This window comes from Heloderma suspectum, chromosome 1, assembly GCF_057233095.1.
Source record: "Heloderma suspectum isolate Gila_16-S chromosome 1, 16-S_ref, whole genome shotgun sequence".
Classification (NCBI taxonomy): Eukaryota; Metazoa; Chordata; class Lepidosauria; order Squamata; family Helodermatidae; genus Heloderma; species Heloderma suspectum.
In genome coordinates, this window is record NC_139458.1 from 187,874,996 (window position 1) to 187,893,002 (window position 18,007).

At 41.6% G+C, this 18,007-nt stretch overlaps 1 protein-coding gene across 1 annotated transcript in view; it reads left to right on the forward strand.

Annotated features, from left to right (window-relative positions):
- The window catches only part of RAPGEF4 (Rap guanine nucleotide exchange factor 4), a 221,515-nt gene that overhangs the window by 165,008 nt on the left and 38,500 nt on the right, over nucleotides 1-18,007 (forward strand). Inside the window, exons 13-17 of the mRNA XM_084812949.1 lie at nucleotides 63-139; nucleotides 1,786-1,932; nucleotides 3,148-3,266; nucleotides 7,940-8,028; nucleotides 12,103-12,181. Coding sequence (XP_084669075.1) covers nucleotides 63-139; nucleotides 1,786-1,932; nucleotides 3,148-3,266; nucleotides 7,940-8,028; nucleotides 12,103-12,181 — 511 coding nt within the window. The remainder of the gene's footprint in view (nucleotides 1-62; nucleotides 140-1,785; nucleotides 1,933-3,147; nucleotides 3,267-7,939; nucleotides 8,029-12,102; nucleotides 12,182-18,007) is intronic.

Here is an 18,007-nt window from a genome sequence, read left to right on the forward strand (position 1 = left end):
GAGGCTGCACCATTAAAAGTTGTTCTATTTTCATGATACCTTCTTTGTTCTCTGTTGTGTAGTATTTAACCAGGGGGAAGAAGGAACTTCTTGGTATATTATTCTCAAAGGATCGGTAAATGTAGTCATCTATGGCAAGGTAATGTCTTTTCAAATGCTTAGTATTTCCTTTATCTCATATATCTATATATATGATCTCTCTCTCTCTTGACTGGAATTGTATATTTTCAGCTGTAGATGCAATACTTATATCTTCTTTTTGAGCAACATGGGCTACCCAATTTTTGCTGATCCCTGTAACATACCACAGTCCCCTGCGCCATATTCCATATTGTTCCGGAAGGCTCTCCAACTGTAGGACAGCCTTCTGCAACCTGGTGCCCTCCAGATGTGTTGGACTACAGCTCCAAGCATGTAGCATGTAGATGCTAGGAACCATAGTCCAAAACATTTAGAAGGCACCAGATTGGAAAAGGCTGCCTTAGGAGATGTGAGGGGAGGGGTGCAGTGACTGGTTGGGGGGATTAGTGAAAGTTGGGTTTCCTGCTTTACCTGAATGGATGCTTTCTGCAAACACAACACTATTGGATACAACCCATGATATTTTAATATGCCGTGATACAGAGAAAAACAGTTGTTCTTGCATCCTGTTGAAAATTGGTGTTATTGCTGACATTAGTCACAAACAGGGAGATTCATAGGCAGCCCTTGTATACAGATTGCATGGGGTATGGGAACAAAGCCCGGGATCACAGCCTTTCCATTGCAGATAGAACCTGGAATGTGAACTATGAGTCTCACTTACAAATGTCTATATGAGTAGATCCTATCTGCCCTAGTATATCCCATTCATTTCAATAGGGCCCAGGCATGAGGAACTTTCTTTGGACTGGGGAGAGGCAATCGCTCAATGGCAGAACACCTGCTTTTCATGCAGAAGGTCACAGGTTTAGTCCTTGTCATCTCTAGCTGGTAGGATTGAGTAGCAGATGGTGGAAAAGACCCCTGTTGGAAACCCCAGAGAGCCACCACCAGCCAGTGTTGAAAGTACTGGGCTAGATGGACCAATTGCCTGACTCAGTATAATGCAGCTTTGTACGTTCATCCCATAGTGTTTTATGACTAAACAGCTGTAGTTCTTTTCAAACCTGGGTCTCCTTTTGAAATAATACATAGTTTTGTACCCCACATAATACATAGAGAGAGTAATCCTAGGCTCTTAGGTGGAGTACTCTGATTACAGAAGATCTTTAAAATATGGGATAGAAGAATTTTAAATAAGTCACCTTTGGCAGGTGGGTGGTTAAGAAAAAGCTGGATCCCATAAACTCCTCTGTCACTAAAAACCACATTCTAACAAATGGGACTTGAGTTAGTGCAATCTGATAACAGGCCAGAATACATATCTGAGACTGGCAGTCGCTGAGGAAGGTCTATTATTCAACAAACTTGATTTAAAAAGATACTGACTTAAAGAACAAAAACAAAATAGAGACTTGGCTTCATTAGTGGAGCCAGAAGCCTTGTCTGTCTCTGAATCAAATTTCAGAGAACAAACTCCATTCTTTCTTTCTTTGCGTTTGCCTCTCCATAGTATTAGTAATAACCAGCTGCTGTATGTTGTTTCCTGTTCATTATTTGGACTGTTGATTTCCTGCCAGATGCATTTGTTACAGTATTTGGTTTAGAGACCCAGTGTTTGCACATGGAGTGTCAATGGAACAAACTCTAAATTATGGTTTCTCTATGTAAATGCATTTTACCCCTGGTTGTTGTTGCTTTTAGGGTGTGGTATGTACCCTACATGAAGGCGATGATTTTGGCAAGCTAGCATTAGTGAATGATGCGCCCAGAGCAGCATCCATTGTTCTACGAGAAGACAACTGCCACTTCTTGAGAGTAGACAAGGAAGACTTTAACAGGATACTCCGGGTAAGTAAGTGCTCAGGAGAGGACACCAATCTATTTGCCCCACAAGAACTTCCCTTCAAATACTGCAACTGTTGGGCACTTCTTCCCTCAAGCCTCTGCATGTCTGGGGCTCCTTCATACATTCGTGCACAAGTGGAAGCTATGGAGTGCAGTGCAGCTGTTGCTCTATTGCTGACGTAAAGACAGTAGTGGGAGAGGGTGTCATCTCTCTGGCAGTGGGACATGACTGAACTGGGCAAAGGCATTGTGTTTATGCTTGGCCATGGAGGAAATGACCATGACTGGGTAGTGGTAGTGAATGATAGTAGTTATAGTGCTGATACTACTATTCAGAATTCATTGAGCCCTAGTATTGAGTCCAATTTTAAATTGGAAAATGAATTCAGTTAAAGTACTGTTTCAATAAGTGAGAACCATCTTTTGAACCCTGAAAAAATAAGAGATCTGGAAAGACGGACTCATTTTCCATTGTTAAAAGGGGTGTGTATAACATGTCAGCCTTAATGTAGGAAGATCTGCATGCATAGAAAAAGGAAGTCGCAAAACCTGGTCCAACTGTTTAAATCCCATTGACTTTGGTGGAATTTAAGCAGCCGAACTGTACACGAGGATTGCAGTGGATGACTACATCCCAAAAGAGATGGGTTGTGCATAAGTCCCATTGAAATTCATAAGTCTTAAATTAGTTGCAAGTTGTAATGAACTTGCTCTGTTGAAGTTAATGGGACAAAATTACAACTGTCAATCCCTGGATTGGCTCCCATATCTTTCCCCCCGCCCTCTGGGAATACAGAGCCATAGGGTGATTGCCTTTATTTATTTGCAGTATGTGAAAACTATTTGTATTTCATTAGCTTGGATCCTAACTAACACTCCAGTGGCGTGAGCTTCCCCATAGCAGAGTTCCACACATGGGGCACTCCTGCTGGCGGAAGGGGGTGGACAATTTTCTCTGATTCTCCCTGCCCTCTGCAAACTCTTTCACCCTTGTGGGTTGTGGGACCCTCTGGAACAGTATGGGGGGGATTGGCACAGGGGGCTGTAGAGACGAGGGGGAACTTGCCTCCCCCCCTTCCTCCAGTGGAAGTTTCCACTGGATCAGAGTCCCTTCTGCAGGTGGAAGCTCTTCCATTCATGGAGCGTTAGTTAGGATCCAAGCCAGCATTTTTAAAGTTATTTATGTCTAGTGTGTTAATTATTAAAATCATCTTTCAGGATGTTGAAGCAAACACAGTAAGACTTAAAGAACATGACCAAGATGTTTTGGTACTAGAGAAGATCCCAGCAGGAAACAGGGCTTCTAATCAAACAAACTCACAACCTCCTCAGCACAAGTATGTTTTCATGCCTCAGTGTTGATCCTGGGCTACGATGAATGTATTCAGAAGATTTTATTTAATCAGTAGCGTGCACTTTCTGGCTGTGAAGAAATGCATTGTGTCACATTCGAAAAGGAACTATCAGCCAGTTACGAACATCTACTTCCAAACACAATATCTGTGGTCCTTCAACTTTTCTAAGCAGCCTTCACTGTAAATATTCACCACATACAAAAGCTTTAAAGACAACTGTATGAGCCATAAGGAATGTTGTTATTAAGCAGGGCAATTAGCTATAAGAGTTTTTAAAAGCATATTGTTTTGATCTTAAGAAAATAGATCTTAATTTCTGGATTTCTAATTCTGATGCTGCACATCTGTGCAATATGCACTCTGCACCAAACTAAGCTCTCACAGATTAAGAACTTCGGGTGCTCAGGTGTATAGTAGGTATATACTGGCTTTCATCTTGAGAACACTTTTGAAATCCGCCTTTTAAAAACAAAAGCAAAACAGCACATTATTTCAGCACCTGATGAGAATATCCAAGGAGATGGCATAATTCAGTGTGAGATAGAATTGAGCTAGAATCACTCCTTGTTAAAATTAGCTTTCTTAAGATCTCCTGCCATTTAAAGTGCAACGTGCTTGCATTATTAACCCTATTTATTTACCTAGTTCAAGTTGTGCATCACTGAAATACTGATCCCTATACAAATACTGGGCTTCTTTACATGGAGCTTTTATCCTGCTATTGAGATTGGAAGTCATGGAAGTCTGCAGGTCTTTTAGATTACGTTGTCAATCTCCAGGGTGTCTCCTGCACTAAATGACCTTTATTCCATTTTTTAAAAGATAGGAGATCATGAGCTATCAAATTACCCCGCTTGAGTTCTGCTTGAGTTCCCTTGTGAAAAAGGAAAAGGTGCAATAAGGGGAGCTAGACTGCAGTGCCATCTAGTGGCTGTATAATGAAACATATAGAAGACTCAGATGAGGGGGGAAAGGAAGGGGAAAGGTGCGTGGGGAAGGAAGCACATGTAAAGAGAGTCCGTCTTGATCCTGCATTTAAAACGGAAGCAGAAGGCCCCATTTTAAATGCAGGATTTTAGGCTGGTGTAGAAATGCTCACTATCTGTGTCCACTAATCCTGTACTGTCTATTGTGACTGGCAGAAGCTCTCCAAGACCCCAGCCAGAAGTGTTGTTCTGCATTGTTACCTGAGATTCTTTACTGAGATGTGGATTCAACTTGGTGCGTTCTGTGCAGAAGTCTTGAGTCTCAAATGCCTCTTCAAAAATCTCCTATCTCTGCCCCAGTAACCTAACTTTGCCATTTCACAGAGCTGCCTTGTCACATCTTCCAGGTACATAAGCTAAGAATTCCCTTACTGGTTTTGGTCTTCTTGCAGCAGAGAAGAAATCTCTCCCACTTCATATTTCTTACTTTGGCAATGCTTCTTCAACCCAGGAAGACCCATCTCCCTCTGCCTACCAGCTGGATTGCCCATGTCCCAAGCATACAAGAACCTCTTATCCAACTTGCCATGGCTGCCCCTGATCACGGGATTCTCTCCCACTGCCATTCTCCCTTCCCTGAGTATTTTCCAGTGAAACTGTGGAAAGCTGTTGCTAGACTATGCTGAGCTAGATGGTCCAGTAGTCTGACTTAGTCTGAGACAGCTTTTCTCATATGTGCTACACAGTGAAAGCCAAAATGAAGTCCTATATTCAGTGCATCCCAAACCAGAGTTAGATTTTTGCTCTGGATAGTTCTTTTAGTTCTCGCCCATTGTTTACCCATCAGAAGTGAACTTACACCCCATGTTCCACCTTGAGTCCCTGCTATGTTAGGTAGAATTTGAACTGAAAACCCTTAGAGGAGAGCATCCCTGTGTCCACGCTCGCTATGTCATCTCTGAAATGAACCTTTATTTCCATTCTCAGACCCTATCTACAGTACAAAATTAGAGCATAGCAGTTCTTTATCACAACATTGTTATTTATTGTTTATTTATTACATTTATATCCCACCTTTCTTCCACTGTGGAACTTAAGGTGGCTACATGTGGTTCCCAGGTGGTCTCCTTTCCAAGCACTGACCAAACCCAGTCTTGCTTAGCTTCAGCAAAGTGGCTGCTTCATGTGCCTTCAGACCATGTCTTGGGACATGGCTTCCTGCAAATTATAACTCTGTGAGATGCTGAGAATTCCCTGTTTGAGATCTCCAGCCCTCTCCTCACAAAATTACAACTGCCAAAGTTCCCTGGAGGGGAACGTTTCTTCGACATGTTTAATTGTGTAGTTTTGATACATCTTCCATATCAGAAAATCAGATCTTACTCTGAACAAAGGCTCAGCCCAGGAAACATGCTGATGATGATAGGCCATGCTCAGAATACTTTTTGCTCATAGATGACTAATCCCAAGCAATTTCTCTATCTCTCCGTGCGAGTTTCTAATATACAAAGCATGATGTCCAGGAAGCTTTTGGTGCTGGCTTCTCTCATTTTTAGGAAAATAAAAGGCTGAGACAGGCTTCTCTTTGGGAGCACATGGCCTGAATGCAATTTGGGCCCATTCCATGTTCCCCAGCTCCACTGCTACATTCTGAGCCCCATTTCAAAGTGATCTTGTTTGAAGAGCTGACTGTAAAGGTCTTCCTCTTCGTGAGCAATCACATCCTCTCTTAACTGACCGGTGTCTTGCAAAATATTGCTGCCAACTAGTCTTCAGGCACTGCAAGCCACTTCTACGGTTTCATTTTCACTTTCATATTCAAAGTGCAGCAAACCGAGCTCTGTCTGTCTGTCTGTCTCTCTCTCTCTGCTTCGCTCCCCAAGATACCCAGTTAGTCTCTCTGCATGGATGTTCACTTGGCTTAACAAAGGTTTGTGTTCTTGGGACATCAATACAGCTCTTCACAAAGGGCTGGCAGGTAAAAGAAGTGTGTGATGGCCAGTGCTCAGAGTAAGGAGAAGCTCTCAGCTCTGCTACTTATTTCTCAGCAGGAGCTTGGGGGACAGGGGAGTTTTCTATTTTCCCCCCCCTCTAGTTGAATTCAGGAAAATGATACAAAGTTTTAAGAACCAAGTGGCATATTTAACCCCCCCCACACACACAATTTAATGAAAAAGGAAATAGAAGAGCTTATTAGAAGTTTCTGTTTTTTAATGCTATCTAAAACTATGACAGTTCAGTGCTTGAAGTACAAGCTTGCCAAATAGGGCCGAACCCCCTAACTTTTAGTGATCGCTCCCTTGGCTATTGGCTACGGGGAGGACATGAGTTCTCTAACATTGGGAGGTGGGGAGTCAGGAGATAAGATGATGATAATTTATTTAAAATATTTATATACCACCCCTCATTACGAAATCACAGAGTGGTGTACAGAATTCATTAAAACATCAATTAAAATAATCACAAGCCACAATAAAAACAAAGCTACAAGAAGAAAAGAAAAGTCACCAAGCAAAGTATAAAAAAATAGCAAATGCCTGTTTTAAACAGGTAGGTTTTTATCAGGTGCCAAAACAACATCAAGGTTGGCACTTGCCACAGTGCTGGGAGAATTCCAAAGGAGGGGTGCCACAGCAGAAAAGGCCCTCCCGCTAGTTGCCATCAGATGTAGCTGTGTAAGTGAAGGAACAACCGGATGACCCTGATCTATAGATTTCAATGAACCGACAAGTTGATATGAGAAGTTGTTCCCTCAGGTAACCGAAATAGGGTTCATGGATTTCATGAAAGGTTTCCTACCTTTCCCCTCATAATTCAAGAAGTGCGATAGCTGTGACCGTTACATGTGCCCTGTTGAACATCTCTCTGCTCTTGTTATGAATCAATCAGTCAGTTTACTTGTTCCTTCCATAGGTCATTGTCTTGCCCCATGCTGAGCTCAAAATAGAAAGAACGTAAGGAAATGTGCTTACAAACAGATAACTGCAGAAGTAATGTGGGCAGACAACTGCACACAAGCATAATCTCAAGAACATTTAGTGTGCAATCCTAGGCATATTTAGACAGAAAATTGTAGGATGCTGGGAGCTGTGGGACTTTTTTCTGTCTAAACATGCATAGGATTGCACCCTTAATGGCTCAAGTCTTGAGTAGCTCATCACAAGGTTCTTCAGCATGTAGTTGAAAAGGTGCCTGCTTCACATTTGAGCTGACCCTAAGAAGATGGCAGGCTCTAAATTGTCCATAATATTGCTTTGGCTCTTTTGTTAGCAGTACAGCCGATCTCAGAATTGTATCATGTGACAAATTTCCTGGTATCTCTGCCACTATTGCCCCCAGTGCTGGAAATGCCACTGCCTTACTCTGTTGCTTGTCTTTCCTATTTCTCCCTCACTTGGATCTCTCATGTAACAACTACACTGGATTCCTTGCCTTTTTGATCCCTGATTAACTTAATGCCAATTCTGAAATGGAAGCTAATGAAAGTAAGCAAAGTGATAAACCCAAACAGAGCATATTGATACATTTGGTTTATTTATTGTTACATATTGCTGTAATAATTATTTCTATTCCATATTTATTATTACATTAAAGGTATGCTAAAATCAAAAGATAAAGACATACTACATAAGACATATCTTGCTTATGTTAAATATTTTTTTGTTACAGCTATATTTCCCCTCCTTCTTCCCACAAGTGCAGGGAATTAATTTCTTTTTTCTTACTCAGGTATATTGTGATGTCAGGAACTCCGGAGAAAATTTTAGAACACATCCTAGAAACGCTGCGTCTTGAATCACCATTAAGTGAAGGATCAGGTAGGCTAACTTAATAAAAGCCTGTTTGTAATTGCAGATTAGTATAAGAAGTGAAAGCTACAGTCCTGCATACCAAATTGCTTAAATTCCATTTAGTAGGGATTCTGGCAGCCAGATTGTGCAAGACCACAGCCAAAGTTTACGTTTGCATTGTGAAGAGCTATATACACAACACTGCAGAGACGTAGGAGCTAGGTCTGGAATTATAATTGTCTGGAATTATATGGTACTAAGTTTCACATTTCTGTTAGGGACCATTTTTTTTTCATTTTTTTTTGTTTTCCAAACTTTCCAGTGTGGCTTAACTTTTGAAAGTATTTTGAGATGGTTGTTTTCCAAAATATCTTGGGGCAGTGTTCCATCTGTCATTGTATGACTTACAACTTCAATGACGAAGTTTCTTTCTTCAGTTCTAGGGGCACAAACATCTGTAACCACTTGTTCATTTTTCTTCCCTTTTGCACGACCTGAAATTAATAAAAGAACTGAAACATCTAAAACAGTTTGTTATGCACAGTAGACTAGCAAATAAAACAGTGCCTGGCCAACATCCAATGGACTTTGTATATGTTACACTAAAAGACATTTTCATGTTTTAGAGGACATGGGGGACCACAGTAATTTGATCTGAGCCCAGTTGACTTCAGGGAGTATATCCAGGTTTGAGGTGCAATCCTATATATGTTTAGACAGAAAAAGACCCTACAGCTCCCATGCTGGCTAAGGAATGCTGAGAACTGTGGAAGTTTTTTCTGTCTAAACATGCATAGGATTGAACCCTTAAAATGATTCAACTTGTTCAGCAACCAAAATTTTGGCTGACTGGTTAAAAATACATAAAATTTAGCCCCCAGTGTTGGATTTCATTGCTCCTTTATATGCCTGATCCATACATCCAAGAATCCATTTTCTTTTTTCATGTCTCCTGCCTTCTTGCCAACAACACACAGCCTTCCTCCTTGCTAAATGCTTATAGCGGATCCTGCTATTTGATATCTGAGTTAAAGTTGAAAACTCCTAATGTAAAGTTGAAGGAGATTTCACTGAAAAGCAATAATATGAAATGATGGTGGTAGTGGTGGAGAGAAGAATGAGAAATATCAAGTATAGTAAAAAGTTAAAATTCTGAGAGATTGTGAATTTCCTGTTAATACATAACTTTGAGGGCAACACTCTAAGGCTGCAATCCTATAACACTTTCCTGGGAGTAAGTCCCGTTGAACTCAGTGGGCTTTGGTTCTGAGTAGACATGGATGGGATTGCATTACATGGGATTGCATCGTCAGTGTAGCATGGGGGATATTTAGGGCAGTATCCACTGCTCCTCTTCTGGTTCCACTTCACTAGTGGGAATCACTGCTAGCGCAACAGGAACTAGCACTTCCCTTCTGAGAGCTCTTCTGCCTGCCCCATTCTGGAAATGAGCATTTCCACTCTTTCTGGATGCTTGAGGAAACATAGCTTCCCGTTGTGCTAGCAGTGAGTCCAGCTAGCATACAGGCAGCATAGGATACTGCCCTTAGAATTTAGGTATATCTTCTTGTATAAGAAGAACACTTTTTTGTGTATCACATATTTTTATATGACCTCATCCAGAATCTTGCAATGAATAAGACTAAAGGTCAGATCACAAATTACTTTAAAGACGTAGCCAGGCGTGACGTCTTTTGTTTTTTCTTACTCAATAATAGGCATGGGAGGGGCCTGATATGGATTGCACCCCTAGTGTGTGGTGGGGTAGGAGGCTTTAGCCCTTTGCTCCCTGCTCCAGAAGGGAGGGCAGTGCACCTCCTCCAGATCTGGAGCAGGGGGCGGGAGCTGCAATTTGCATTGCCCCCAAATGATCTGTTTGTTTCAGTGGGTCATCTTTTGGCAAGTTGAAGGTGCAGGGCCCCCAATTTGGACTGCAACCACAGCATGGGGGGGGGGTTAACACTCCTACCCCTATGGTGTGGTCTCAATCCAGATTGGGCCCTCCATGCTTACATTTGAGTGAAGTAAAATAAAAGATGCAGCTGCTAGCGATATCTTTAAGGTAATGTGTAGCTTGACCCTTAGAGCCAGGTCATGTTACCTCTTGTGTGTTTAACTGCTTATGTGAATGCTCTACTTCTGTGAACTGTATCATGTTGGAGGAGGAAACTCCAGAAGACTAGAGATCGGGTTCCATATGCAGGGATTTCAGATTTCAGGACAACTACTCACATATGCTGATATGTTATCCTCTGTGAGTCTCCTTCTCCAACGTTACACTGCTCTTGCAAGTAGCCCATTTGTGTGATAGGTAAATGCTCAAGAGAGCCAGCTGAAATTATGTATGAACCAGCTTTAAGTTAAAATACATGAATATAAATTAGCCAGTCCATATACTTGACAGTAACTAAATTGTCAGTTGCCTTGAACTCTGCCCTGGATTTAAGAGTTCTAAACTTATGGGAACAAGCCAAACTGAGCAGGTCAGAGTTAGATCTAGATATCGCACTGCTATGGATATGCCATACAACAAGTTCAGAGAAGATACTCTGTGCTTTAAAAAAAGGGAAAAAAGAAGAGAGAAGTCAAAATTCTGCACCAAGGTAATCCAAATTCTGCACTGAATTTCTCAGCCTGTGTACATTATGCAAATTAAGCCAGTATGCCCAAAATATATGAAAATATTTTTTCAGCATAACGTGTTCTTGTTCTGCTAGTCATAGAGCAAGGACCTGAGCAGGACACTGAAGCCACACTCTGTGACCAATAGAAATCTTATTCTCCATCCATCTGGTATGGCCCGCACACTTTCAAGCTACCTCCAAACCATCATAAGACCTAAAAGGTTGCTTTTAAAAAGAAGAAGGCCAAGATTCTCAAGCCGGTGAATTCTACAAGCGGCAGCACATTCTGCAGCCTTTCTGTGCTGTAGAATTGCAGCATTTGTGTAACCCTGATGAAAATGATTCACAGCACAATCCTGTTCATGTTTGACTTGGAAGAAAGCCTCATTGTGTTCAGAGGGGCTTTCTTCCTAGTTAGTGTGCATAGGATTGCAACTTTAAAGTAGGAACTTAGAATCAATTTAGAAAAACAACATTTGGCCTACAAGTGACATACATATGTGTTATTTGCAGGTTTTGCTGAACAAATACTAAAGTTCATATGATTCAGATGCTTTACTGTGATGCTTCGTATCTGTGGAAATTTATTATTAAACACAGCAAATTCAGTTAGCCAAATATGTTAGGTATGAGGCATCTAATGCTATTCCATTTGTGTGCTTGTTTGATTTGCTTTTAAATGCATAGAGTATTGTGTCTGCCCAATGAAGGCTCCCCACAAGTGGTTCACTTGTGTGAACAGAAGGTACTTCTGCTCATGTAAAAGAGGTTTGGGATTTCCATCAATCCCCCCTCCCTTTCAGCTGCAGCCCTCTATACAGCATTGACTGATGTTCCAGAAGGTGCCCCCAAACCTCAGCAGTGGCATTTTGGTGTGGAGGGCCCAGGACCCTTCAGCCAGAAAGAGGAGGCAGAAAAGCTGTGTTTCACAAGGAGAAATCTGCTTGCATTCAGATGTAACACTAAATCATGGTTTAGCATTTTGAGAACAAGCCCAGCCTCCCCTCTGTTCACATACTCTCTTTTCCTCTCTTCCTCCAGCATGGCTGTGAGATCAACAACTTCCACTTCCATTTTAGAGGAACCACAGTTTAGTTTGTTTGAACCCTAAACTGTGTTTAACTATGGTTAATGAAAACCAGCTAGCTTCATAAGCTATGAGTTGAAGTTGGCTTGTTTCCACCAACCATAGCTATGATTAACTACTGTTTTGTCCAGGTTCGGAGGATGGCACAACAAACTGCAGTTAATCAAAAATGGAAGCGAAAGCTTCTGAACTCCTTTCAGGTAAGGAAGCTAGGCTTGTCTTTATAGTGCTAAACGCTGGTTTAGTGTCATATCCTAACCATTTAATTAATGGAAAATATGTTTAGTCAAATCTTTTGTGCTCTTTAAGGAATGAACAAGATTTTTTCACTGAAATAGGAAGAGCATGCAGGAATATAAATTGCTTTTACTTTTGGTTTTCTTTTCACAGATGCTGGTGTACATGATTTTGTGATGATGCATTGTGTCTTCATGCCAAACAATCAACTGTGTCCAGCTTTGATGGCTCAATATCCTTTTTTGAAATTTTAAAAAAATCTAATTTTCAGAGATCAGTCTCATCAGAAGTGAACACTGCCACTTCTTCAAAAGCAATTAAGCTCAACAAACCACTGGACATATTTTTGATCCAAATATTTAACGCTGACAAAAAGTATTTATTTCCAACAGGTTTGGCCTGTTAAGAAACAGAAGTCCAGCCAACCTGCTTGTAGTTAAGAGACCTCTATCTGAGAACTATTTTAGCATATGTCCAGACCACCACTGTTTCAGACCATCATTTAATTTTTTTTTATTTTGTCCTTTCCTGGACCCATATATGCCTTCACGTGTCTCCTGTTCATATGCACTTCCTTTTCCCAGAATTGAAAACTTTGACTTTTTAGTATTTGTTTCCCAAAGAGTGTTGAATTTGAATAATTGTACCCATACTGCCTACCTACCTAGCCTATAAATTAGATTCAGTGTGCTGAAATGTATGTGCCTAAATGGGAGGACAGTGCATTGAGGTGGAATGGTTCCCCTAAGTCTACACTTAGAGCAGAATCCAACGGGGTTCTTATACCCCTGCTGATTCTTTTCCACCTTGCTGATTCCCTTCTGTAAATGGTGGGTCCCACCAATTGCATTGCACAAGCAGAACCAACTGCTTACGCAAGGGGGATTTTGTGCCTCCTGGAGGAAGCGCTGAAATGAGCAGAAACTGTCATTTTTGGTTGCCCCCAAAGTGCTAAACCGCTTTTGTGGAAGTGGTGGCTGCCGCAACACAATTGGTGGGGTGGAAGAAAATTGGTGGGGGTGGAAGTGACCTGTTGGATACTGCCCATATCTCCATACTTTGCACAGATTGAAGTGCAGCCTCTGGCTGCTATTAAAGGCTGTTGGCAGGCAAATAAGGCTCAGCAGTGGCCAGTGATTGTGGCACTGGAAGCCTAGATAGTCTCCTTGGAAGGGCTCCGTTCTCACCAGCCTGCCAGAGGTCTGTTTGTGGTCCCTTTGAGGAGGGAGGCTTGTTGAATCTGCTTCTGGCTTCTGGCAGCAAGATGGAATTGTAACGTGGCCACGTTCCAGGACCATCAAGTGGCTGAGTTTAGCTAATCATAGAATCATAGAATAGTAGGGTTGGAAAGGGCCTATAAGACCATTGAGTCCAACCCCCTGCTCAGTGCAGGAATCTAAGTCAAAGCATCCCTGACAGATGGCTGTCCAGCTTCATCTTGAATGCCTTGAGTGTGGGAGAGCCCACCACCTCCCTAGGTAATTGGTTCCATTGTCGTATTTCTGTAACAGTCAGGAAGTTTTCTTGATGTTCAGCCGGAATCTGGCTTCTTGTAACTTAAGCCCATTATTCTGTGTCCTGCACTCTGGGATGATCGAGAAGAAATCCTGGCCTTCCTCTCTGTGACAGTCTTTCAAGCACTATCATATCTCCCCTCAATCTTCTCTTCTCCAGGCTAAACATGCCCAGTTCTTTCAGTCTGTCCTCATACGGCTTTGTTTCCAGTCCCCTGATCATTTTCGTTGCCCTCTGAACCTTTTCTAGTTTGTCTGCATCCTTCTTAATGGATGTGCCCGATCTCGTCTGATCTCGGAAGCTAAGCAGGGTCAGCGCTGGTTAGTACTTGGATGGGAGGCCGCCTGGTTATCAGGCTTCCTGCACTGAGCAGGAGGTTGGACTTGATGGTCTTGTAGGCCCCTTCCAACCCTATGATTCTATGTCTAAGGTGTGGTGCCCAGAACTGGACACAGTACTCAAGATGAGGCCTAACCAGTGCTTTTTCTTAAAAAGAAATCAGCCACCCCTAATTTAAAATAAGATGCTCTTTGGAGTCCACCTGTTTTCAGATTTCTACATCAGCTGGCATGATTGCCCTGGAAACCAGTTCTGGTTGAGTTCAACTGTGCTGCTACAACTGACAAAAAGTAATTCAAATCACAGCAAGTGTTTAAAAGCACAGTGAGGAAACCTATATAATTGCAGCCCAATTCACTTTATGTATTACATTATAATAAAAATAAATAAGTATAATTTTAAAATCCTTCAGTTCAGTCATATTGCTTAGTATGCAATCCATTTGACTAGCACAGATTTGGTTAGTATGCAATCCATTTGACTAGCCTAGATTTAAACCATATTTTTGAATGATCTGCTCTTGAGTTCTGACCTCTCTTTGATTCCAGCTCCCTTCCCTGCTTTTATAACCTGGCTTTATGTATTCTCTAAAGCAGGGGGTACACAAGGCCCCCACAGTCCTTAACTGCAGCCCCCCAAGGTGCCCGAGCCCTGCCAGTAAATTCCATCCACTGATTTTCTGCTGATTGTGTTTGTTTGATTCTTTCTTTCTTTCTTTCTTTCTTTCTTTCTTTCTTTCTTTCTCTCTCTCTCTCTCTCTCTCTCTCTCTCTCTCTTTCTTACATTTTTACATTCCCCAATATCCAAAGCTCTTTGGGCAGTTCACAACAATTAAAACCATAAAATACAGTATAATAAAACATAATCTAAAACTTTTAAACTATAGTATCAAAACAAAGTATAAACCAGCAGCAGTATAAAGATTTAAAAATACAATAACCAATTTTTAAAAATAACAACAGAAACTGAAATACTAAAATGGATATGAAAAAGAAAGGTCTTCACCAAGTGCCAAAAAGAGCACAATGTTGGTGCCAGGCAGGACTCTCTGGAGAGGGCATTCCACATCGGGAGTGCCACATTGTACCATTGTAGTTGCTGTCACTGCCAATTGATATCCTTCTTTCCATCCCCTCCCCCAGTGATCCTGATACAGATCACTCTTTCCTTGCCAGTAGCAGCACTGAAAAGGGAGTGATCTGTATCAGGATTGCTGGTGTGTACCAAAAAGGTTGTGCAGTCCTCCTCTAAATTAACCAGGTATGGTCTCTAGGGTCTGACCTAGTTTCAGTTCTGCTTCTTGCCTCTTACCATCAGTTCCTGCTTCTGACTCTGATTTAAAGTGAAGCACTTTATACAGTGTGAAGTGCTATATAAATGCAAGGAACTATTATTATTTAAGATTAGCATTTTACATGCCCATGAACTGATGCATTTACTTTGTCATGATGTTGGCTTTGGGTTTCATCTAGGGCTTTTCTACATGAGGCTTTTAACCTGCTACTTTACTGAGGTTTCTGCTTCCGGATTCTTTTTGAGATTAAGATTGACTCCTTTACACCTGTTTTTTCTGGGGGGTTTCTTTCTTTGCCTTTCTATAACCTCCATTACACTACCACTAGGTGGTGCTGTGGTATAGTGGAATTGTGGAAATGCACTAAACTTTCATGCTGCCATTCAGGATATATCAGACTTGTTAGAAAAAAACATGGTAAAATGGTTGCAAATCATGGGAGAGGCCCTGGAGGATGACGGCGTCGTGTAAAGGACCCGCAAACTACTGTGAGTAAGGAATCATGAGTGCACAATAAATGCCTCGTGTAGAAAGGCTCCTAGAGGTGCAAATGGCCTCTTGAATGTCTCCACCCTATTTGTGGGCATAGAAATTGGGGAGGGGGATACAATTTCACCGAATTTCTCCGGGGGGGGGGAATTCTCCAACAGTTTCTCACAGATAAGGCTCACCATTGGCAGAGGCTGTAGCACAGCTTCTTTCTTGTTTCCTTAGGGTTTTGAATGAGAATAGTCAGGAAAAAAAGTTCAGCAGAGCAATAGCTTAATCCACAATAAAGGAAATAGATCCCTGATCACGCTGAGGACAGAACGGGCTGTTTAGTTTGTTACTAAACTACAAAATATGATCAAATCAGTATTCTGTTACAACATTGTTGTTGATTAATACCTTAGAAATTACAGGGTCTCTGGTATTTATTTATACACAGTGCTATTATTCTGGTAGATATGCAGCATGAATATTTGAGAGGGAGGGCTCTACCTTTTCCAGTGACAAAATTTGCATTGGAGAAATTATTAGCAGAATTAAAAGTAAGTCAATGAGCAATGGAGATCTGGAGGGAAAAATTACTGGTGCCTGTGGTGAGTCACTTAATAAGCAGGTAAATGGATATTAATTAATTACAGTGCTTGCACAGTAGAAGCTGCTTGAAGAGAGTGACTCAGTGCAATGTTACTTGGTTTCTGTAATGTTATATGGACCAATGCCTGCAGTGTAACATCTACACCCTACGTTCCTCCTCCATAAAATATCCTGTCTAGCTTTTCTGATCTTACCTAAATATTTTCCGAGTTAAATGAAAATGTAGATTTCTGTACATGTCCCAAACCCAGCAGTCAAATTGTTGTAGCAGTTTGCAAGGGCTTTGTTATAATTTCAGGGACGTTGTTATAAAATTATGGTTTAATAGGCCCGCTTCTTGAATGTTTTCTTAAATTACTACTCTAGTCATATTGTGCATATGCTACCATGTCTTGTGGAGAAGCATTTTATAGAGCAGAGGCAGTCACATTTATAGTATTTTTCCTGTGGTTGCATTTGTCATTTTGGCCTGTGGGCATTTACTTTCAGGATTCCCACTTTTCTTGCACTCCCTTCACCTGGATTCCCACTTCTCTTGCCCCCTTCTTCAATAGAGATATTGTTTTGCCTTGTGAGCAGCAGTCATTCCAGAGACTGTAGGTTAAAGCCCTCATGCTTTGATTTGAAGGAAACAGATTATTTTAAGAATTATCTTCACAACAACACTGTGCTTGTCAGAACTGTCACATGTGGAAAATATTCTGGGCCATTAATTCCACCTGGAATGTACAAGATACGACTGTGTTCAATTTTCCCTTCTTTCATGAGTATCTATCTATATCTAGTGGTCTGACTGTCAAGTCTGCCTGTCACCATATTCCAGGCGAATCAGGACTAAGCAGAATTTCAGAAGTCAAGCCTATGCTTGCAGACTCATATAGAATGACCCCACCATTGGAGGTAAAGATAGATGTTATAAAGTAAAATAAACACCCCCCTCAAACTAAGGTTATGCCTAACAGTCATTGTGTTTGATTCTCATGTCAAAATTTTCCCTTTCAAAATGGGAGAATTTTACCCCTTAATTAGTTATCCATTTTTTAAACAACATCAGTGTTCATTTTAAAACTATTTGGTGCTCCGATTTTTGTTATTGCACTGGAAGGGCTGAGGTTGTGACCCTGCTTCTGCTGCCCACCACCACTGGCGTCACAGTCATTGAAGCCAGAGTCTATCCCATCATCAGAACTGATTGTAAACACTAATAATAATGACAAAAGTCCCAATCCTATGCATGTTTAGACAGAAAAAAAGGCCTACAACTCCCAGCATGCCCCAGCCAGCAGTGGTGGCGGGGGCATGCTGGGTGTTGTAGGCCTTTTGTCTATCTAAACATGCATAGGATCGCACCCTAAATTGCAATCAATTCCATTGGCTGGTTTCAAGACCGTCATGACATAATCATATATACATTAAAAATATGCCTTGTTCCCCTTGGTCATGCTGGACTCTTGGTTCGTTGGTGTGCCTTTGTGGAAGTGCACACATATCAAAGGCCTGTGAAAGCAGAGAATGGAGGGACCAATGTATCTCTGTACAGAAACATATTATCTACCTTTCTCAGAGGAAGATGGCTCCCAAGGGACAGTTTGGATTATGTTGGGGAAGAGAGTGCCTCTTCCTCTTCCTGATGGAGCCTCACCTCCACAAGTGGAGGCAATATATCGCCAACATCCCTTCTCAGGGTCCCAGGCTAATGGCATCATAGGGCAAGCTAGATCTGGGAGTGGAAATCTGAACCAGTCCTTTGCCTCCCTTGATCCACAGTACTGGCCTGGAAAACCAGGCCACCCCCCTGCACACGCACACACACACACACACACACAC